The sequence below is a fragment of the Thalassophryne amazonica genome, chromosome 19, assembly GCF_902500255.1.
Source record: "Thalassophryne amazonica chromosome 19, fThaAma1.1, whole genome shotgun sequence".
Lineage (NCBI taxonomy): Eukaryota > Metazoa > Chordata > Actinopteri > Batrachoidiformes > Batrachoididae > Thalassophryne > Thalassophryne amazonica.
The window spans coordinates 71,945,465-71,969,393 of NC_047121.1; the positions used below are offsets into that span (position 1 = coordinate 71,945,465).

General features: G+C 40.1%; 1 protein-coding gene across 1 annotated transcript in view; it reads right to left on the reverse strand.

Moving 5' to 3' along the window:
* Window positions 1-1,324: 1,324 nt before the first annotated feature.
* Window positions 1,325-23,929, reverse strand: part of impg1b (interphotoreceptor matrix proteoglycan 1b) — a 52,245-nt gene continuing 29,640 nt past the window's right edge. The window contains exons 13-18 of the mRNA XM_034195627.1: window positions 11,877-12,096; window positions 9,239-9,449; window positions 5,227-5,412; window positions 4,941-5,124; window positions 3,258-3,341; window positions 1,325-1,733 (exon numbers count right to left, since the gene is read on the reverse strand). Coding sequence (XP_034051518.1) covers window positions 1,653-1,733; window positions 3,258-3,341; window positions 4,941-5,124; window positions 5,227-5,412; window positions 9,239-9,449; window positions 11,877-12,096 — 966 coding nt within the window. The 3' untranslated portion in view covers window positions 1,325-1,652. The remainder of the gene's footprint in view (window positions 1,734-3,257; window positions 3,342-4,940; window positions 5,125-5,226; window positions 5,413-9,238; window positions 9,450-11,876; window positions 12,097-23,929) is intronic.

The window sequence follows — 23,929 nt, forward strand, 5'->3', positions numbered from 1 at the left end:
TTGTTTGTTTGTTTGTTTTTTGTTAATGAATACGGTTATTTTGAGCGTGTGTCTTATTTAGGTGTCTTATTTACTGAAGCATATTCAACTGTGATTCATTCTGAAGTTTTCTTTTTGTTGTCCAAATGTGGCCTTTGCACTGGAATACAAAAGAAAATAAATAATACTTCCAAAGAGAATTTCTATTATTTTTTATTATTTTCTTAATTCATAAGTTGTTGTAGATAAATTGTTCCCTACGTCATCAAACAGGTCATGATTACCCTTCTAAATCTATCTGAAAACATTACGAACCTGTCTGAACTGCATGCCAGTAGATTATTGCAATTGTGGCTCAGGAATTTAGAAAAGTTTTTTTTTTTTTTTTTTAATTATTATTATTATTTGTTTTGTTTTGTTTTTTTTATCCTGGTCTGAAAATATTGATGGCATTCACATCATGGTATGTCTTGGGGATACTATTGGTGATTTTTGAACATTCTTGATAAGTCCAGATGATACAAAACACCACAAATCGTCTTGCTGCCATCTTGAAGGTAATCCTGGGAATTTCTTGGATGGTCATGTCAACTTGTATGGTGTGTGGTTTTATTTTTTTCTTAAATACATCCATGTCCTTCTTGATATCAAGTATTTTCCCACACCTTTTACAGCAGGTGGTAGCTCAGTGGTAAAGTTTCTGGCTGGCAATCAGAGCTTTTGGAAAGTGCAGGTTCGAATCCCGTGGGTAACATGTATTTTTTATTTTCACAGCAGCTGCTCGTACCGTGTTCCCACGTGCACAAAACCGTTGCAGCAGCATCGTTCATGCCTGCCCGTCGGCTCGATGTTTTCGTGGTTCACTTATACGAGCTGTTCCGCTGTGAGTTGCCCTGAGTTGTATTTATTCGTACTATGTGTGAAGGGGCCCTAAGAATCATATTCAGTGAATGAAAGTGAAACACAATAAGGAGCTCAACTCAACGGGGAGCTCATCTCCACACACGTAACTTTGATTATATGCTACGATGAGCTCATCTCGACAAACAACGGTCCTTGCAGTAACCTTAAACAATTTTTCGGTGCCATTTCAATCCATCTCGCAGCAATAGTCAGGTAGTATTATAATTAACATTGAAATAAAATACTTGATCTCAAAATAAAATGAAACTTTTTGCAAATCCATTTTAATATGTAAAAAAAAAAAAAATTCTTATTAGTGGGTATATTTGTTTCCAATAGGACAGACAGTACAGCAGCCAGTACTTAATGTTATACTAAATTCAACTGTTTATACATTCATTGCTCTTTTTGGGGAAACAACAGTTAAGATCTCCATTAAAACAGTATGGTACAGTCTAAAACGGAAGATACCATCGTGTATCTGTTTGTAAATAATAAATACCTCATTGTGAGGAAAGAAAAAACCTTTGTCAAGGGTATACAGGAAATGCTCCTACAATCAACATTTAAAATAAATATCAGCTTCCACTTTCAGACAACCTAAATCCTCCTTGTGCTTTAATATCCATAGGTTTCTGTTTAATAAGAGGCATCTCTCAATATGAACATTTAATCATTTTTAACAGTTTCATTGCTATCTGCATCTGTCCACAAATTCCAAATTCACTTAAAGAAAAACTTCAGTCTTCTTGCATATTATAAAGACACCATCAGACAACCGTTACTTCAAAACAGTCGTTTTCTGACGCCCTTAAACACCATCTTCTGTATTCATTTGGCAGCGGCCATGTCTAGAGGAGACGAGAGAGAGAAAACTCTTTCAGGTTGAACAATACCACCGTACGGTTGTGTAGAACGTATGTATGTGCACAGAATAAATGACCACATTTGCAAAAAATTTAAAGGATGATCAGAATTGTAAGATTTAAAATCAGTTTATATTTGATGTGAATTTCAAGATTTAAATTTTGTGATTAAACACCTTTTAATTACAAAAAGGTTGTTTAGGACCACTTGGTTTAGTACTGGACTATTATGTTAAAAATAAAAAAACAACCTTAAATCATATGACAATTTGAGTATTTTCTTGGTTGTCCCCCTACTCTTCCCATATCCTTTGGCCCATTTCCACCAGAATTTCCCTTAAAGTGTGGTCAAGGTCATTGAGGTCCAAGGTCAAAATTTCAATTTCGTTCTAAAGCCCACCAAACTGACACCACAGACATGTAGTAGGTATGTTCTGGAATTGGCCAGGTGACGTCGGGTAGAAATAAATATTTTCTTACTCAAATTTGCAACAGACGGGGCACAGATATGGAGGTGGGTTCTAGAATTGTCAACCAATGTCAAATTTTCCAAATGGAATCATTGGGACCAAGGTCATATCTGCCTGTTTGCTGACCTACCCTTCCCAGAGCCATTGGCCCTTTTCCACCAGAATTGCCATTTGTTATTGGCAGTGCCCAAGGTCATTGGAGTCCAAAGTCAACATTTGTATTTTCGCTCTGATGCTACGTGTGTGGTGGCAATGCACATACAGACATGTAGGTGTGTCCTGGAAATGCCCAGGTGTGGTCAGATTTCCCAAAAGTCAATCATTGGGTTAGAAATTTACATTTTTCACTTACATTTGCAACAAACTTGGCACAGATATGGAGGTGGGTTCTGGAATGGTCAACCAACATCAGATTTGCCAAAGGTCAATCACCGGGACCAAGGTTATGTCTGCCTGTTTGTTGACCTACTCCTCCAAGATACATTTGCTGATTTCTAGCAATGTTGGCATGTCAGTGAAGGTTGAAGGTTCCCAAAATTGATTTTAAAGAGTTTGGCAAAGGTCAAAAAACTTGACTTTCAACAAAATTTGGCCCAAATGCAGTACAAAATTGCCCTGGCAAGGTCAGCCGGAGGTCAACCATTAGAGAGAAGGTCAAGGTCAATGGGGTCAAATGTCAGCTTTCCGGAGCCCTTACTGTCTTGATGCCCGTGGATACTATTGTCTATAGTTCACAAAATTCAGTTATATGATTTGGTTTTGGACTGAAAAACAATCACGGGGTGCATTCACAAATATTTTACCTTTGCAAATGTCAAAGAGCTGGAAAATATATTTGATGCAAAGATACTGGTTATTAGAAACCATTGGACAATAAGATGAAGCACCATTTTAAACTGTTTCCATTAAATACATAATAACTCCAAATACCATGTTGATGTGAAATGTAAAAACATTTGCACCTGAATTTCATAACATCAGTAATATTTTTTAGGTGGGGGGGGGGGGGGGGGTCGCTCTATTGTCTTGACATCCTCACCTCGTTTGTTGGTGTGCAGTGATGGAAGTCTTCTATTTCTGAGATGACCCTGTCAGATCTTGTTGTGTAGAGCCGCCTGGGGATCTGTGCAGATAGACATGGTGTTTACAGCGTGCTTCATTAATATATGATAGAAAGGCACTTTACAGAGCCACTTGTAACAGATAAGCAGATGCAAAATGCAAGCTCTACCCTGACAGAGGGGATAGATCGAAATGTGAAGGTCAGTTGAAAGAGTTGTAGGTAGACTAAGGGAGATCAGAGCAGGGAAACCTCACACACATTTTTCTTGACTAGTACTACTGTGTTTGTTTTGTGGCAACAAGTAATGGTGAAAATGTTCAAAGCTGTCATTGCACAAATAAGTACCTGCAGAAGAATGGTTTAATTCCTAAAGACATTCATGGTTGTTACATTAGGGGAGGGAACTCCAGGTTTTACAACAGTACAGCAGTTGAGTTTAAGAGGGCTCGAGATAGGCTTGAAGATGAGTCAAGGTCTGGACACCTCGTAAGTGCTACTATAAAAGGAAAACACTGGCCATGTTCGCCACATGGTCATGGCTGATAGGCAGCTGACTGTAAATCACAGAGCTAATGCTGCGAGAGAATTAAGAATGTTCTTCACACTTGGAATGTCAAAAATTCCTGCTCAAGGGATTTAATGTATTCCAACTCATGCACCAAGCTAATCATGTCCAGAATCCGGAAGTACTTCGCCACCTAGTTAATAACAGAAGGACATGAATCAATCTCCAAGACAGCCAACAAAAATGGTCGTCACCGAGCGCTAGTGGACACGACGAAAAGCGTGCCAACTTCGTATGCTTTTCCATATACTCGGGGACACCGATAAAGTTTATTTTCCTAACCCTAGCTCATAACTGGTCCTTGCCATGACTGTTGTATGTACTCATAACTATGGCTTTGGCAGCCACTTGATCGCCCGCCATATTCACCTGTTGTGGCACCATTTGACTTCCATCTTGATAATGATATATCTTAAACATACACCACTGCAGTACAAGCACTACAGGTTGTCAAAATCCAACCCTTTGCCCTCACCATGATGGGATGAAATATGGTGGGGGGGCCTTTTGTGCCCTATAGCCGCTACGGGAACGCTGAACATGAGATGGCTAACAGGGCTCTGGTGAAAGAAGAAGTCCTCAACAGCGGATCAGGTGGAGGAGGTGATGGCTTGTAAACCAACAGCTGTGAAGGCAGCTTCTCAGCAGCTTCTCAGACCCTGATCATCTGGGATTTCCCAGCCATCGGACGAGGCTAAGGATCTCTCATGTTTCTCAGCATGCAACGACATTCCCACGTTATACAAACCCACACACAAGCATCTCTAGAACAGACCATGGCAGGTCTAGAGGTCTAGAACAAACCTCTTAACTTGGCACCAAAGGATCACCACGATGGCGACAAACACTACAACACCACTGGATGAATTTTGCGGACCTCTGAGAGGACTATATGGAAAACTAAGCCACACATGGTAACCATGCTAGCCTATGAACCTTTCAAATGTCTACAGGTACATTACGTTGTTGTTACGTATTCTGGTGAATTTAATGTGAAAACAGAAGATTTGGTAAGAATTTGTTAGAGGGTATTACAAAAGATTGAAGCTCAGAAGTTAGTCGTTTAGCCATTTGTGCCAAACAGGACAGTGTACCTCAATACTTAGATGTATATTTTCAATTGAGACAAAAGACTCTTGGTTGGACTGTTGAGACTGGGAAGAAGCAGAACTTGAAGAACACGGTAATGTGGAAACTTGCGTTAAGACACCGTCATCATTCTGAAATACTGGGTTCACCTTTAAGGTATTCTCAAAGGCATAGGGAGCAAGGGTGTCCCTACAATGTAAAGGACATTAGGAGTTGAATAAAAGTGTTTTTTTAGAATATGACTAAAAGGCATTTGATGAAATGTGAAGCAACAAAAGGGTTTCTACTTACACTAAAGCAACAACCTTCTTGGTCTTTGCACATTTCTTGTTAATGCATAACAAGGTCCCAATGATGGTGCAAACGAGGCACAGACTTCCCACGAGACAGGTTATAATTAGAGGAGGGTCGAGGGGCATTGACACAAGCTCATTGCAGCGTTCACCGTGGTAGTGCCAGAATTTACCTAGAGGGCATCTAAAACAGAAGACGAAATATCAGGTCACAGTGACGCACACTGGATACACAGCAACAACAAAATACTTTTTAATGCCTTTTTTGGGTCAAAACTATTTTTACTTTTGATGTCTTAAAAACTGAGCAGTGTTAAAATATTAACCGTTTAATAGTGTTAACATTTTGACACTTGTCTTACTTTGTGACATATGAAAGTGTATTTTCAGAACTACAGTGTGTACTTTAACACGATTCCAGTTGCAAAGCGCATTAGTTTAAGCATTGTTTACAGACGAAAAAAAAACAAAGGCCTCAGGCTGGGTGTGAACTCATGACCTTCTGGTTCTGAAGGATTATTGCTGAAGCTGAATGTGGCACATCTCATTTGTCACTCAACATGTAAATGCTATATAGACCCCGAGGCCCGATGGTGCTCATCTCTGAATTCCATAGCGCAAAGAGGAAGAGAGTCTATGACTTCCCTTGGACGGGATGCCAGTCCCATGCAGGTTACTTCCCCAGCTAAGGCCAGTACTCATTTAAAGCAGAGTGGACTGGGACAATGCAGATAAAATCAATATAGGTCTACAAATTGGAAGTCCAACTCCAACCTAACTCGCACAACACTCAACTGATCCTACAGTGAACATTTATTCAAAAATTTTGAAAAAGATTGGTCAAAAAGCAGTACACAACTATGAGTAGACCAATAAATACCGTATTTTCTGGAGTATAAGTTGGGAGATTGTAAATTTCATTGTATTACATTTACAGTATATAGCATCAAATCACAACAAAGCTGCTTCAAGGCACTTGACACAAGTAAGATGTAACCTTACCAACCCCTAGAGCAAACACACAAGCGACAGTGGTAAGGAAAAACTCCCTCTGATGATTTGAGGAAGAAACCTCAAGCAGACCAGACTCAAGGGGGTGACCCTCTGCTTAGGCCATTCTACCAAAAAGGTTTGCAATACAGAACACAACACAACAACAATTGCAAGAGTCCATGCTGGCATCCAATCCACCGTTAGGGGGTTGGGGAGGGGGGGTGATCAGCATTGTACACAGTAAAGTCACCAGTGTAAAACTAACACTGACAGTGTTAAATTAACACTGCCAGTGTATATCTGGTCCTACTCTGGCCAGAGTGGGATCAGATGTTCACTGTCAGTGTTAATTTAACTCTGGTGATTTTACTGTGTAGTTTGTTTGGTCAGGTTTTTTACTAGTTTTACAGGGCAAATATCAAAAACAAACAAAAAAAATTGCACATTTGTTATAATAATAATAATTATGAACACTTTTTATATAGGGCTTTCCCAAAATCACACCACTAAACAAAATAAAGTAAAAAAAAAAATAAGAAAATAAATGGCAATAATAAAAATTTAATGACAATACACAAAAACAGCCAGTGTTGCCACAGTTACTTTGAAAAAGTAATCCAATTACTGATTACTGATTACTCCTTGAAACAGTAACTTAGTTACTTTACTGATTACTCAATTGTAAAAGTAACTAAGTTAGATTACGAGTTACTTTTTTAGTTACTTTCCCCAGCTGTCGACAACAACCCTCTACCACCTCAACGTGACAATACTTGTTTTGCCAAAACTCACTTTATAATCACAGTTTCTTGGCTTCAATGAAAATAAATACTTGTTTTATAAAAAGTAAAATAAAGACCTCTTTCTTGACCTCATATTTAACTGCTGACAGCACTGTAACAGTAAAACTTGCAATTTCTAACCTACATTGTTTATAAATGTAACTATTAAATTCTTTCTAACATTTTTCTAACATTTAAATTCTCTCTAAACATTTTACTTGTCCAAATTATTATTATTATAAGTAGTAGTAGTAGTTGTAGTAAAAAAAAGGCTTCAAAACTAGACCTTTAATCTAGGGGTGTTGTGGGGGGGAGGGGAGCACATCCTTGCCCCATGCCCCCATTCCATCTGGATTCGCCCCTGCTTTGGCGTTTGAGCACAAAGAATGGATTAGGGTTTGTAAGAGTAGAATGGGAGGCAGAGCCTTCAGCTTTCAGGCTCCTCTCCTGTGGAACCAGCTCCCAATTCAGATCAGGGAGACAGACACCCTCTCTACTTTTAAGATTAGGCTTAAAACTTTCCTTTTTGCTAAAGCTTATAGTTAGGGCTGGATCAGGTGACCCTGAACCATCCCGGTCGTTTTGACCGTTGGGGTTTTACATAATTATTGTATGGCTTTGCCTTACAATATAAAGCGCCTTGGGGCAACTGTTTGTTGTGATTTGGTGCTATATAAAAAAAATTGATTGATTGATTGATTGATAACATTTATTTATGCAGAAAACATGACCAGATTTACAGGTAAGAAAGTTTTATTGTGTTTTCACATCATGTGGTCCTCAGAAAGAGAGTTTAGGTGCATTTGAGTGGAAAATAGTGTTAGCTGTTGACGCATCACGGAGGATCAGCTGTTTTTAACGAGCAGATACGGCTCAGCTCAGAATGTTAAATAATGGAGAAAAAAGCATAAAAATGTCTTTGTAAAGCTCAGTGCAGGTGTGCTGTTTTCACCGTGCTTTAAGAGGTGACAACGAGTCGTAGCTACTGCAGAAAACCGCGGATGAAAAGCTCACAGCTCGCTTAAAGTGGGCAGTTCAGTCGAACCCCGACCTCCTGCTCACGGACCAAGTTTAATGCTGCTATCGACCCACAATGCAAAAATAATAGTAACGCACAGTGACTTGGAGAAGTAACTTTAATCTGATTACTGATTTGGAAAGATTAACACGTTAGATTACTCGTTACTAAAAAACTGGTTAGATTAGAGTAATGCGTTACTAACTAATGCGTTACCGGCATCACTGAAAACAGCAAAGTAAAGAGCTGATAATACAGAAAAAAGGGGTGACTCATACTACAGAAAATACAGTGTCTTACACAATAAAAATAAAAACTCTGGATTTCTCAAAACATGTTAAAGGGATCTCTACCCAAAATTCAGGAAGAGCGGTCATGTGATAGAGGGTTATATAATAGGGTTATAATCCCCGTCCAGGTGACAGAAGGGGAAAAAATGCATTCTAATCCAATTACATTTTTTTCCGCAAATCTGATTGGTTAATTAAATGAGATTTCAGACCATAAAATATCACAAAGATGGTGGCAAAATATTAAAACTGTTTCACATTTGATGTGTTACTGACTGCGTCGCTACGCAGGTACCAACAATGACGCTGTCAGCTGAGACTGACAGAAACTACTGCAGCAACGACGATCCCGAAATGTGCGGATTTAATGGATTTAACTGGATTGATTTATGGATTTAACGTAGATTTAACAAGATGGAGAAATCTGTGGGTCTGCTCACAGAATTTCCAGTTGGGCATGAAGACGCTGTTGCGACAGTAAGCTTTGACAACCGACCACACCCGTTCACAACAGTTTGCCAACCGAGTTACTGACAGAAAAATAAAATGTGCAAACGATGGAATTGGATTAGAACGGGAATAACCCTGTTGTGTTGGATGATTTGCAGACATTCATGCTGGATTACGGTTGCAAATATCCATTATTTTCAATTTGCAACCGTAAAATCCAGCATGAACTTCCACAAATCAGCAGACACAAGGGGGTTATTCCCTAATTTATCTTGCAGGATAATCCTTAATCTCCAAGTTACATTTGAAAATGGTGCAATTTTGAGCACTACAAAAATGCGGCTCAGTTACATACAATATTGGCACATTTTTATAGCTCTGTTGGACTTTTTTCTCAGTGTAGTTATTAGTTTGTCTTATCTATCAGGTTTCATCATCAGGGTGAGTGCAAAGTGGAACTCCAAAATGCAGACATACCTGCAGGTGGCTCCGTGTCCTGGGATTATCTCGCACGCGCCTCCATTCAGGCAGTAGTTAGGCTGTAAAACACAGGCGCTCTGGCAGGGACGCCCGTCGACCGTGCTGTAGCCAGGGTTGCACAGACACTCGGCCTCGTCGGTCCAACTGTTCACCACACAGCGGGAAAACTCATTGCACGCCAAGAACTTGCAGGGGTCCGCTTGGTCGGCTGAAAGCAACAAAGAGGTCAGGAGGAGAGCGGAATGCAGTGGAGAAGAAATACAGGCGTGAGAACTCCATGAACATTAAAGCAGCATCCATCTGTCTCTCACAGTCTGCAGGTTCAGCGGAGAAACCGAACGGTGTTTTGATCGATGAGCATGGCGGTGAATACTTTGAATAAGTTGTGTTGATGAACTCTTCCAAGCAAAAGAAACATCAGATTTATAGTCAAAAGGGCAGCAGTGGGAGGAGACGCCTCGTCAGCAGGCAGCTCTGACCTTGTAGATTTAATGAAAACAAGTCACTCTGGACACAAAAATATGCAGCTATTTCTGCATCCTGTAATCACACTTTTAATGTTTTTCAAATTTACTGTATCACATTATGATTTGGCAAACATTTGTTTGTTTGTTTGTTCCACTACTTCTCTGAGGCGCTTGGGTCACTGTCCAACAACTTTGTACTGTACATGTAGGTGATCCAAGAATTGTCCTTAAGTGGGTTGTTTTGGCAAAGGTCAAGGCTATTGGGGTTCAAAGGTCAAACTTTGGTTTGTCATCTGTTTGATCCAATACTGGATTAAACAACTGGATTTGGGCAGCACGGTGGCTTAGTGTTTGCACTGTTGCCTCACAGCAAGAAGGTCATGGGTTTGATTCCCACCTGTGGCCTTTCTGTGTGGAGTTTGCATGTTCTCCCCCTGTTTGCGTGGGTTTCCTCCGGGTGATCACAACAAAAGCTGTCTCAAGGCGCCTCACACAGAACAATTCAACATAAAAATTGAATAAATAATTAAAAAAATCAAATACATAATTAAAAACAGAAGTAAAAGAATAAAACAGATAAAAAAATAAAAACTATTCATAAGAAAGATAATAAAAATAGGTTTTAATCTGTCCTTTGGCCCATTTCCAGCAAACTCTGTATGTGGATGATAGTCAATCCCAGAATTTCCCTTAAAGGGTTTGTTTTGTCAAAGGTCAAGGTCGCTGGAGAAATCTCAGTGATTTGCACCAAACTCAGCATATAGTATATGTAGGTTGGTTCCAGAATTGACCCACAAGTTCCAGGAACAAAGGACAATCATTTGGGTCAAGGTCACGTCTGCCCGCCCACCTCTCTGTTTGTTGGTCTGCTCCTTGCAGGTCCTTTTGCTGATTTCTACCAAACCTGGCATATCAATGCAGGCTGACATCAAACTGCCTGTGAAAAATTCATTTTGGCAAAGGTCAAAGTGAAGGAATTTGATTCTCAACCCATTTTATACCAATTGTGACACACACTTAGGTGGATTACAGAATTGCCTTGCCAAGGTCAGCTATGGGTGAAGGTCAAGGTTGTTTCTGTCAATTGTCAATTAATTACTTGTTATAGCATGATGAATTAGGTTATCGATTTTGTTTTGTTCTTGGGTTTGTGCACTGCTGTTTGCATGTTTTCGTTCAGTGATTAATTTATATTTTGTAATAGTTATCATGGGTATATGTATATTTTTATATACATATGTATACATTTTTGGTTAAAGAGATGGGTGTTTATAAGCTTTTGCTTCTGCCTACATCCTTTTTGGGCACATGGGTATGTTGTTAAATTGTTCTCTTTATGAGTTTTCTTTGCTATTTTGAGTCTGTGTGTGCCAAATAAATTTATTAATTCATTGATTCATGTAATTGTCAGATTTCCCTAACAACTACTGTCATCATGCCCACAGGTACTATGACCTAGTTTCATAAGACAAAGAAAAAATTCAGGAACTGTAAATGGAATTTGGCTTAAAAACTGCATGTTGTCCACATAAGTGGAATAAATGAACGAATCAGAGGGCTGATGCATACCGAAGTTGCTCTACACACCACAATATAAATGTACAAGTACATATACATATGTCTGTAATGTGTTTTTAACAATGTATGACTTTGTCATTTGACTTCTGTGAGGCATATTACCAGTCAATCACAATTTTTTCGCTGATCAATATATGGATTAGATCATCCATTTATGCTTCTTGGTTATTGCGCTATACAAAAATGTGTTTTTCAGACCATTTTTTCCTTCACTTTGAGCTTTAATCTTTGGGCAAACTAGCCAACAATCTAATCACCTCTAGATATCAATACCAGTAATATTTTCACCAGGTTTGACCCATTTAGGCTTCTTGGTTCAAGATATACCCTCAACAAAAAGGCATTTTTCAGGCCATGTTTTGCTTGATCTTAACGTTTGACCAAACTACTCCAAAATTTAATCATCAAGTATCAGGAGTACGGGGCTATCTGATCCCTGTACGACCGCAGCAGGAGCTTGGTTTGCATTGCCACATGCCAGTGAAAACAGTACCCTGCTATCTCCTCTTTTCCAATGTGCACTGCAATGATTTTCAGCCATCATTCAGTTCAAAGACACAACAGTAGTGCTCGAACCAAGAATGTCTCACCTGGTTCAATCTCCAAGGAGCGACTGTCAATCTCAATATCGAGGCGTTTAGACGCGGCGTTGCAGAAGTCTTCAAGTACACAGTGTACTGCTTCTGTGACGTTATACGGCACCGGCTTGTCTAGTTTCATCCTGCTGTTCACCACAACGCTGCCATTCCGGAAATTGAGAATTTCCAGCTGCTTGAATCCAGTCAAATTGGACTGCAGATATGGTAAAAGCTGTATGGTGGGAAAATAAATAAATTAGTAGAGAAATCGCTTCCATTTGTTAGGCTGATCATGCGATGCTAGGTAGAACATGTTACTGTGAAAATGTCTAAACTCACAAATAATTACTTCCACTAAGGAGTCTGTTTGTTTGCCAGCAGGATCACATTAAAGGATTTCATTGAAAATTGGTGGAGATATAGCCCTTGGATCAAAGGACAACTGACTACATTCTTTTATTTTGTTTATAGTGGTAGACTGATCAATCAAGTTGATTAAATGCATTTTGAGATCATTAGCCTTCTCTGATGTCTGCGGTTTTGTTTGTTTGTGTGTAATATCTACAGTTCTTCTCATTGTGGCTTCTGTGGAGTCATTCATTGACCCCCTCATTGTATCAACGTACATGCAAACAGGTGCCTTAAAACAGCGGGAGTGGTTGTTGTTTTGAATCGAGAAATATACCCGTGCTTGTAACAGAAAACAGAAGAACTTGAACAAAGATGATGTAGACAGTACACAGTGTTAAAAATAAAAAAGTTCACTGAAGTACAGCTATTTCATGTCTCATTTCTATTATTAATACATTGTTTCATCTGTTTAAAAATAACATACTGTATTTTCCAGGTGTGTGTGTGTGGGGGGGGGGGGGGGGGGGGGGGTACTAGTTTGGGAGGCCCTGCAACTTATATACTGAAAAAAATGATCACAAGTTTGATATTAATAATAGTTATAATAAATATTTATATGGGACTTTCCCAGGAATCACTAAACAAAATAAACTCTGATAATTAAAGAAAAAACACCAATAACAAGAGCTGTAGAGCTCTTATTATTGGCATTGACCAGCTCGGCACACTGGACCAGCTCTACACCCTCCATCAGGTGCTCAAGGGTTCATGGGAGTTCGCCCAACCAGTCCACATGTGTTTTGTGGATCTGGAGAAGGCATTCGACCGTGTCCCTCTGGGCACCCTGTGGGGGGGTGCTCCGGTAGTACGGGGTCCTGGGTCCTTTGCTAAGGGCTATCTGGTCCCTGTACGACCGCAGCAGGAGCTTGGTTCGCATTGCCGGTAGTAAGTCAAACCTGTTTCCAGTGCACATTGGCCTCCGCCAGGGCTGCCCTTTGTCACTGGTTCTGTTCATTACCTTTATGGACAAAATTTATAGGCGCAGCCAGGGTGTAGAGGGGGTCCTGTTTGGGAACCACAGAATCTCATCTCTGCTGTTCGGGGACGATGTGGTTCTGTTGGCTTCATCAAATCAGGACCTTCAGCGTGCACTGGGGCAGTTTGCAGCTGAGTGTGAAGCATCCAGGATGAAAATCAGCACCTCCAAATCCGAGGCCATGGTTCACAACCGGAAAAAGGTGCTTTGCCCTCTTCAGGTCGTTGGAGTGTCCTTGCCTCAAGTGGAGGAGTTTAAGTATCTCGGGGTCTTGTTCACGAGTGAGGGACGGATCCAGCGTGAGATCAATAGACGGATCAGTGCAGCATCTGCAGTGATGCAGTCGCTGTATTGGACCGTGGTGGTGAAGAGAGAGCTGAGTAGGGAGGCAAAGCTCTCAATTTACCTATCGATCTATGTTCTGACCCTCACCTATGGTCATGAGATGTGGCTCATGACCGAAAGGACAAGATTGCGAGTACAAGCAGCCAAGATGAGTTTCCTCCACAGGGTGGCTGGGCGCTCCCTTAGAGAGGGTGAGGAGCTCAGTCACTCGGGAGGAGCTCGAAGTCAAGCTACTGCTCCTCCATGTCGAAAGGAGTCAGTTGAGGTGGCTCAGGTATCTTTTTCAGATGCCCCCTGGACACCTAGCTGGAGAGGTGTTCCGGGCACGTCCCATCGAGAGGAGGGCCCGGGGAAGACCCAGGACACGCTGGAGGGACTACGTCTCTCAGCTGGCTTGGGAACACCTTGGGGTTCCCCCGGAGGAGCTGGGGGAGGTGTGTGTGGATCGGGAGGTCTGGGTGGCTTTGCTTGAGCTGCTGCCCCCGCGACCCGACTCCGGATAAAGTGGAAGAAAATGGATGGATGGATGGATGGATGGATGGATGGATGGATGGATGGATGGATGGATGGATGGATGGATGGATGGATGGATGGATGGATGGATGGATGGATGGATGGATTAATGCCAGTAATAAAAAGTACACTGCAACAAATCCGAAATTGGAATGTTCAAAATACAGAAAAAGGTGCAACTTATAGTCCAATGTGACTTATAGTCCAGTGTGACTTCGGTGTGACTTATACACTGGTATATGTGTTTTGTTCCTCTTTAAGTGGCATTTATTGACAGGTGTGCCTTATACTACAGAAAATATGGTACTGACATTACACATCTGCCCTCAGCTGCCCTGTTACCTATAAATTAGTCAAATATAAATAAATAAAAAATAAAAATCGACATCGGTAGTTATGAAAACTCATTGGTTGACTACTATTGCATCTCATTGATTTCCATGTTATTTGTGAAGTGCTAAAGCAACTAGGGATGGGACGACTAGTCATAATAGTCGACTACGACTAGCTAACATCCAACTAGTCAACTATTTTTTATTTAGCCACCGCTCTCTTCACTCAGTGAAGAAAGCGTGTGAACCTCGACAGATTAATTAGTCAGCTCATAAAAAATACACTCTAAGAAATGAAACACAGGGGTTTTAAATGTAATTAATAGTTATTTTCAATACTATTGTTCATTTTAGGGATTTAAGTAATAATGTTTCATTTGATTTAATTAATTTCAGCTACAATGTTGTTTTGCACTTAATTGACAATGTTATGTGGAAAAAGTTACCTTAACCTTAAATTCGTATTTGTAAAACGTATTGTCTTCATGCTAATGCTGTTTTTTTTTTTTGTTTTTTTTTTTGTATTTGTGATTTTGTGCTTATATTTGTTAAAATAAAAGTCACATTTGAGTTTCACCACAAAGATTCTAAATTTAGTCGCTGACAAGCCTATGAATTATGATTTTCATTTGTCGTCCCAACTCTAGAAGCAACAAGGATAAGCTGCGCAAGACAAGTCATAATATGAACATAAACAGAATAAACATGCTGAAGCACTGACTCCAGATCCACAACAAATCATATGTATGTTCATAGATGTTACTGAACATGGTATATATATATATATATATATATATATATATATATATATATATATACGAGGTCTGTCCATAAAGTAACGGTCCTTTTTATTTTTTTTCAAAAACTATATGGATTTCATTCATATGTTTTTACGTCAGACATGCTTGAACCCTCGTGCGCATGCTTGAGTTTTTCCACGCCTGTCGGTGACGTCATTCGCCTGTGAGCACTCCTTGTGGGAGGAGTCGTCCAGCCCCTCGTCGGAATTCCTTTGTCTGAGAAGTTGCTGAGAGACTGGCGCTTTGTTTGATCAAAATTTTTTCTAAACCTGTGAGACACATCGAAGTGGACACGGTTCGAAAAATTAAGCTGGTTTTCAGTGAAAATTTTAACGGCTGATGAGAGATTTTGAGGTGACACTGTTGCTTTAAGGACTTCCCACAGTGCGGGACGTCGTGCAGCGCTCTCAGGCGCCGTCGTCAGCCTGTTTCAAGCTGAAAACCTCCACATTTCAGGCTCTATTGATCCAGGACGTCGTGAGAGAACAGAGAAGTTTCAGAAGAAGTCGGTTTCAGCATTTTATCCGGATATTCCACTGTTAAAGGAGATTTTTTTAATGAAAGACATGCGGACGGGTCCGCGCGTCGGCTCGCAGCCGCCGCGACGCTCCGCCACAGGAAAAACACCTCCATTGGAAGCCTTAAGGACAAGTTGGAACATGTCCAGCTGTTAAACAATTTCTCATATACTCACTCCACTGAAAGCCATCAAAAGCCGCCTGGATTTTACAAATGGTTATCAACACGGAGGTGTTTTTCCTGTGCCGCCGCACCGCGTCGGCTGCGTCCCGACGCACGGACCCGTCCGCACGTCTTTCATTAAAAAAATCTCCTTTAACAGTGGAATATCTGGATAAAATGCTGAAACCGACTTCTTCTGAAACTTCTCTGTTCTCTCACGACGTCCTGGATCAATAGAGCCTGAAATGTGGAGGTTTTAAGCTTGAAACAGGCTGATGACGGCGCCTGAGAGCGCTGCACGACGTCTCGCACTGTGGGAAGTCCTTAAAGCGACAGTGTCACCTCAAAATCTCTCATCAGCCGTTAAAATTTTCACTGAAAACCAGCTGAATTTTTCGAACCGTGTCCACTTCGATGTGTCTCACAGGTTTAGAAAAAATTTTGATCAAACAAAGCGCCAGTCTCTCAGCAACTTCTCAGACAAAGGAATTCCGACGAGGGGCTGGACGACTCCTCCCACAAGGAGTGCTCACAGGCGAATGACGTCACCGACAGGCGTGGAAAAACTCACGCATGCGCACGAGGGTTCAAGCATGTCTGACGTAAAAACATATGAATGAAATCCATATAGTTTTTGAAAAAAATTAAAAGGACCTATACTTTATGGACAGACCTCGTATATATATATATATATATATATATATATATATATATATATATATATATATATATATATATATATAAATTATTTCCTATAACATGTTCTACTTGCCAGTGTTGTTTTAAGAAAGCGAATTTTTGTTTTTGTTTGGAGTTGTTTGTTTTTGTAGATCCACAGTTTTAACTCAAATTTAATGGTTTCTTCTGCTGCTCATACCTTAAATCTCCACCAGGGCTGTTTTTTTCAGTAATCCTGCTTTTGAATGAACAAACAAACAGACTTTGGTGAAAATGTCCTTGGCGGAGGTAACAAAAAAGTTTGATTCGTGTACTGTATAAGGAAGGGTTCTCCTGAGATGAAAGCAAACAAGAGGATCAGAATCATTCTAAAAAGCTCGAAGAAACTACATTTAATCTTCTGGTTTTACTTCCAGAATAAGAAATATTCAGGCCGCATTTTACATTCAGAATGCTATGAATAGTTCATAATTAAATTTTGATACAAGCATGAAATCGTGCCATGACTGCACCGACTGCTTAATTAGATCTAGAGCACAATTAGGGTTGGGCTTCTAAGCAAGAGAGGAAGAAGACAGAACATGCCAACTAGCCAAGAAACAGTCAGCAAGGACGTGCTGAGATCACACACAGTATGTTGTTTTTGTGGATGTTTTCTATGAAGAACCTGGAACAAATATGTTCTGTTCAGACAAACAACAGTATAACGGATATACAGCCGTGTTCTACCTTAGTTTTCCTTATTGTTCTATTCTGAAATGCAGCTCTGAGAACACTGAGAAGGAATCTGTTATTTCAAGAGTCTTGAAATGATGACAGTGATGATATTTGGGCAGGGAGGAAGTCAACCAGCTGATATTAATGGACCCGCACTGATGTTCATCGATCGACGCCGCTGTGGGACGGCTGCAGACGAGACAACATCAAAACACCACGGTGTGAGGGGGAGAGATTACAATGCCTCACCTCGACTGGCTGTAGAGCCGGAGATAAGAAGCTCTGCGCTGATCGGGTTACTTATCTCTGGCACACAGTTTTGCAAGAGCCGCCTCACTGTAGCTAATAGTCTCTGAAAGAACCAGAGATGTGTAAGAGCAAGATTTACATCACAAATGAATAGGTAATTGCCTGTAGTACAACCATGTGGTTTCTCTTTCTTGAAATGTTGTGTTTTTGTGTGTACAGTGCACTTAGTGATGGTCAAGTCCAAGTGACTTCACATCATCCTCAATGTATTTTGTCTGAGGAACTGAGGATTGATATACGAAGGCTGGCTAATGTGTTCATAAGTTGATTGCGTAGGAGTAATGCCAAATTAATTACATTTATTTGAAATCTTGTCAACTAACTGTATTGCTTTTGTTATTGGATTTGTAGTCTGGACATTATTGATAGTATTCGTCTAAATGTTTGGAGCTACGGTATCATCAAGTACCTGCAGAGGAAGCGTCTATGGACGACTATATACCAACATGGTTGCTACATTTGGGGAGGACTCATAAGCTTCATTAGTAGTGCAACAGTAGGTAGCTGACTTTCAAACAGGTAGAGAGATACTTAAAGAAGACACAAGGTCTGGGCAGTCTGAAACTACCACCAATGAGGAAAACAGCCATTTTTGCCACATGGTAATGGTCAATAAGTGACTGACTTTCCATCAGCCAGACAGTTAATGCGGTTACAGTTTGAGACTTGAGAACTTTCTGGATACAGATCTTGGAATGTCAAAAGTTTTTGCTTGTTGAGTGCCACAACTTTTGACTCCAGGTCTATCATATCAAAGGAGAACTTGGAATGTCCTGAAGCAAACAACAAGAAGAATGTCATATATAGGCCATGAGGCCCGTTGGTGCTGGTGCTTATTCATTGATTCTGTACGTGAAGTGGATGAGTCTATGGCGCTCCCTTGAAGGAACACCAGTCCATGAGAGATTACGTCCCAACCCAAGACCAGTACTCATTTACAGGTGGGTGGAGTGGGACGGTGCAGATGACTTGTCCTGTCCAAAGACACATGCAGGTAGAATGACTGGAAATCAACTCAGGTCTACATATTCATAACCCTTTTTCCTTAATCCCATTGACAGACCACCTCTACACAGCTCCAAATAATGTTATCAAATATCTCCAAAATTAGGATAAGTTCTCGGTCCATTCCTTTGAGCTAGAGATAAAGAGGTAACACATCTCCTCACTTTCTCCAAAATAAGCCTTGGTTTTGTGAAATGCAAAGGGTCTTGAGGTCATGGAGAGTACGATACCAACTTGCTGAAGAAGGTACATGAAGCTATCAAGACTGAACACCAAGGAACAGTGACTAAAGGGATTTTATTTCATGAGGACAATACCCCAGCTCACAAGTCAGTAGTTGCTAACGTTGCTGCATTTGACTGTGGCTTCTAGCTGGTTGATCACCCACCTTACTCTCCTCACTTGCCGCCGTCTAACTACCATCTGCTTGGAAGCAATGTTGATATGATGACATTGATGTCTGCCATGTTTTTTGATCATCAAGGAGAAAGCTTCTGTCTCAGACAACATGTAGTGCAGCATCACTGGAAGAGGTGCAAGGACCTCAAAGTGGACTATGTCAAAAAAATAACCCATATTTACAATATAATGACCTACAAGTATTTCACCTGGTGCACACTATGTTACAGGTGTAGACAGAAAATCCTTAGTATTTCATATCGTTCATCTCATGTTTCTTGGTAGTTAGATGTATACTGTATCTACTGGTTCTGGTTTGGGAAAACCCAGTGAAACCTTGTGTGTGTTCTCTAAAATCAAAATTAATGTTACAGGGAAGATAAAGCCATGGAAATAACAGTCAATCAAACCTCCATGTCCAATTTTAATGGTTGCAGCCCAAACCAGTAGGTACAGGGTTAGGGTTAGGGTTAGGGTTAGGGTTAGGGTTAGGGTTAGTAATTAGGAGTATGGCAAAGGCACATTCTAAGAGAAATTCAAGCTATTACAGATAGGGTCCAAAATACAGTAACTTTAATGTGAGATATATATATATATATATATATATATATATATATATATATATATATATATATATATATATATATATATATATATATATATGTCCATTTAAATGGGCTGCAAATCATGTTTTAATGATTATGTATGTAATTTTTTAGCAAATTTTTAAAATGTTGGTGGGAAATCGAAGTAGCCCACTTAAAGGAGAATATAACAACTATAACTAGTGGGTTACGACAATATACATTGATATGTTAAATACTTACCAGCTTCAGTGCCTGACTATATTAGTTTTGGGAGGAAGGTTAATAAATGAGAACTGCAGTATGCAGAAATCTAGTTTGGGCAACCATTTAAGATCAGAGATGGAGTGTTTTTATTACTTATTTGTTGGTGGTGTTATTTTGTGCATATACCGTGTAAGTAAATACTTAATTTGTTTTGGGGGAGGGGGGTAAATTACTGTATAGTACCTTTTCTTTTTCATTTCTTATTCATGCATAAATCTTACACAAACAACAACAGTAGCCTTGGTGGCCACCAGAGCTAGGCTCTGAAAGCTGGAAAACAAGCTCATATCAAGAAACGTCAACCACACGTGTTGAGACAGAGAGAGAAGGAAGAAGTGTCAGCTTCAGCTACATCCATATGAAAATCCTTTCTGCAGGGTTGTGTTGATTGCCGATTGCGTGATTTGAGTTTTTGAATAACCGCTATTAAGCAATCTGAAAATAACTGTTTTTCTTCGATTTAGTATATATTTGTGAAGAAACTATATTTTTCTCATTGATCCCAACCGCTTCCCTTGCTTTCTTTTCCCAGGTAAATTTGCACAAATTCATTTCCGATGGGACGTGTAAAGGTGTGAGCATGCGGTGAATTTTTTTGGACGAAACTGACAAGTTGATGTCAAGCTATGTGTAACTTCAAAAGTATACCAATGTTGAGAACGACAGAGAGACAGAGAGAGAGAGAGAGAGAGAGAGAGAGAGAGAGAGAGAGAGAGAGAGAGAAGGAAGAAGTGTCAGCTTCAGCTACATTCATACAAAAATCCTTTCAGCGGGGTTGTGTGGCTTTATGATGATGCTATCTGAGTTTTAGAACTGCTGTTAAACTATCAGAAAATTATGATTTATGTCTCTGATTTAGTACACTTCTATACGAAAATGGTCTCTTTAAGGGCTAAATTCATACAAAATCTTTTCCACAGGGTTGTGTGGATTTTTGACCATGTTTGAGTTTTAGAATGTAACCGCTGTGGGGAGGGGGGATCACAAATAACTGTCTGAGTTATTTCACACACAAATGCTTTGTCTCACTCTCACTGACACCCATACCTGCTCTGAATTTCCATCATCCTTGTAGCATCAATGAACTATTCAGCAGGTGGCAGACAAGTCTACAGTAGTGTTCAGAATAATAGTAGTGCTATGTGACTAAAAAGATTAATCCAGGTTTTGAGTATATTTCTTATTGTTACATGGGAACAAGGTACCAGTAGATTCAGTAGATTCTCACAAATCCAACAAGACCAAGCATTCATGATATTCACACTCTTAAGGCTATGAAATTGAGCTCTTAGTAAAAAAGTAGAAAAGGGGGCGTTCACAATAATAGTAGCATCTGTTGTTGACGCTACAAACTCAAAACTATTATGTTCAAACTGCTTTTTTATCAATCCTGTGAAGCACTAAACTAGTATTTAGTTGGATAACCACAGTTTGTCATGATTTCTTCACATCTGCGAGGCATTAATTTTGTTGGTTTGGAACCAAGATTTTGCTGGTTTAGTAGTGTGCTTGGGGTCATTGTCTTGTTGAAACACCCATTTCAAGGGCATGTCCTCTTCAGTATGAGGCAACATGACCTCTTCAAGTATTTTGACATATCCAAACTGATCCATGATACCTGGTATGTGATATATGGGCCCAACACCATAGTAGGAGAAACATGCCCATATCATGATGCTTGCACCACCATGCTTCACTGTCTTCACTGTGAACTGTGGCTTGAATTCAGAGTTTGGGGGTCGTCTCACAAACTGTCTGCGGCCCTTGGACCCAAAAAGAACTATTTTACTCTCATCAGTCCACAAAATATTCCTCCATTTCTCTTTAGGCCAGTTGATGTGTTCTTTGGCAAATTGTAACCTCTTCTGCACGTCTTTTATTTAACAGAGGGACTTTGTGGGGGATTCTTGCACATAAATTAGCTTCACACAGGCGTCTTCTAACTGTCACAGCACTTACAGGTAACTCCAGACTGTCTTTGATCATCCTGGAGCTGATCAATGGGTGAGCCTTTGCCATTCTGGTTATTCTTCTATCCATTTTGATGGTTGTTTTCCGTTTTCTTCCATGCGTCTCTGTTTTTTTTTTTCCATTTTAAAGCATTGGAGATCATTGTAGATGAACAGCCTATAATTTTTTGCACCTGCGTATAGGTTTTCCCCTTTCCAATCAACTTTTTAATCAAACTACGCTGTTCTTCTGAACAATGTCTTGAACGTCCCATTTTCCTCAGGCTTTCAAAGAGAAAAGCATGTTCAACAGGTGCTGGCTTCATCCTTAAATAGGGGACACCTGATTCACACCTGTTTGTTCCACAAAACTGATGAACTCACTGACTGAATGCCACACTACTATTACGAACACCCCCTTTTCTACCTTTTTTTTTTTACTAATAGCCCAATTTCATAGCCTTAAGAATGTGCATATCATGAATGCTTGGTCTTGTTGGATTTGTGAGAATCTATTGAATCTACTGGTACCTTGTTTCCCATGTAACAATAAGAAATACGAGGTCTATTAGATAATAAACTGACACTTGTATTTTTTTTTTTTAACTATATGGATTTGAATGACGTGCGATTACACCAATCATGCTTGAACCCTCGTGCGCATGCATGAGTTTTTTCACGTGTGTCGGTGACGTCATTTCCCTGTGGGCAGGCCTTGGCTGAGATGTGGTCCCGCCCTCTCACCTGAATTCCTTTGTTTCACACGCTGCTCCAGACGGCGCGCGTTGCTTTATCCAAATTTTTTCTGGACCTGTGAGGAATATCCGAGTGGACACTATTCGAGAAATTAAGCTGGTTTTCGGTGAAAAGTTTAACGGCTGATGAGAGATTATGGGGTGTTTCTGTTGCTGTAAGGACTTCCCACGGAGCGGGACGTCGCGCAGCGCTTCCAGGCGCCGTCGTCGTCCTGTTTCGACCTGAAAACATCCTAATTTAAGGCTTAATTCACCCAGGACATCGTGAGAGAACAGAGAAAATTCAGAAGAGGCCTTTATGCAGACATTCCACTGTTTAAGGACATTTTGTAATGAAAGAGGTGTGTTTCCGTGACGACTCGGTGAATCTGTGTGCACCGCGACAGGAAAAACACCTCCGTGTTGAAAACCATTTGTAAAATTCAGGCGGCTTTTGATGGCTTTCAACAAGTGAGTAACTGAGAAATTGTTTAACAGCTGGGCATGTTCCAACTTGTTCTCTGATGACTTACTGGGTCAACAGAGCCTGAAATGTGGAAGTTTTCAACTTGAAACGGCGAGATGCTGCCGCCACGAAGCGCAGATCGCCGTCAGGCGCCGTCCTTACGGCGACACTACCAGACTAAAATCTCTCATCAGCCGTTAAAATTTTTACCGAAAACCAGCTGAATTTATCGAATGGTGTCCACTCAGTTGTGCCTTACAATTTTGAAAAAAATTTGATCAAACAAAGCAGCAGTCTCTGAGCCATTCCTAAACAATGAAAAAAATCGACGAGAGGGTGGGCCACTCCTCACTCAAAGACTGCCCACAGACGAATGACGTAACCGACAGGCGTGAAAAAACTCTTGCATGCCCACGAGGGTTCAAGCATGTCTGATGTAATCACACGTGATTCAAATCCATATGGTTTTTGAAAAAAATAATAAATCAATTTGGGGCATCAAAGTTCACCACATTGAAAAATGAACCAACTTAAAAAAGCATTACAATTGGTAAAACCTGAATGAATTAAGTTGTTTGAACTTAAGTTAGCAAGTTAGATCAACTCTAAGTTACAATTTATTGGTAAAGGCTATGTGAGGTTTGATATTATTGGTCTCTGTAATGCCATGGTAAATATTAAAGATCAACTCTAGATCAACTCTAACTTGCAAACGTAAGTTCAAACAACTTAATTCATTCAGGATGTACCTGTTGCCATGCTTTTTAAGTTGCTTCAACTACTCTCTTTTTTCAATGCAGGTTTTAGTCAGTTTGTCCTCATTATGTGCCCTTTTAATTTCAGAAATGTACAAAGTGAGGTTTTTTTTTTTAATTATGTTAAACTGGAGATGGACTCAT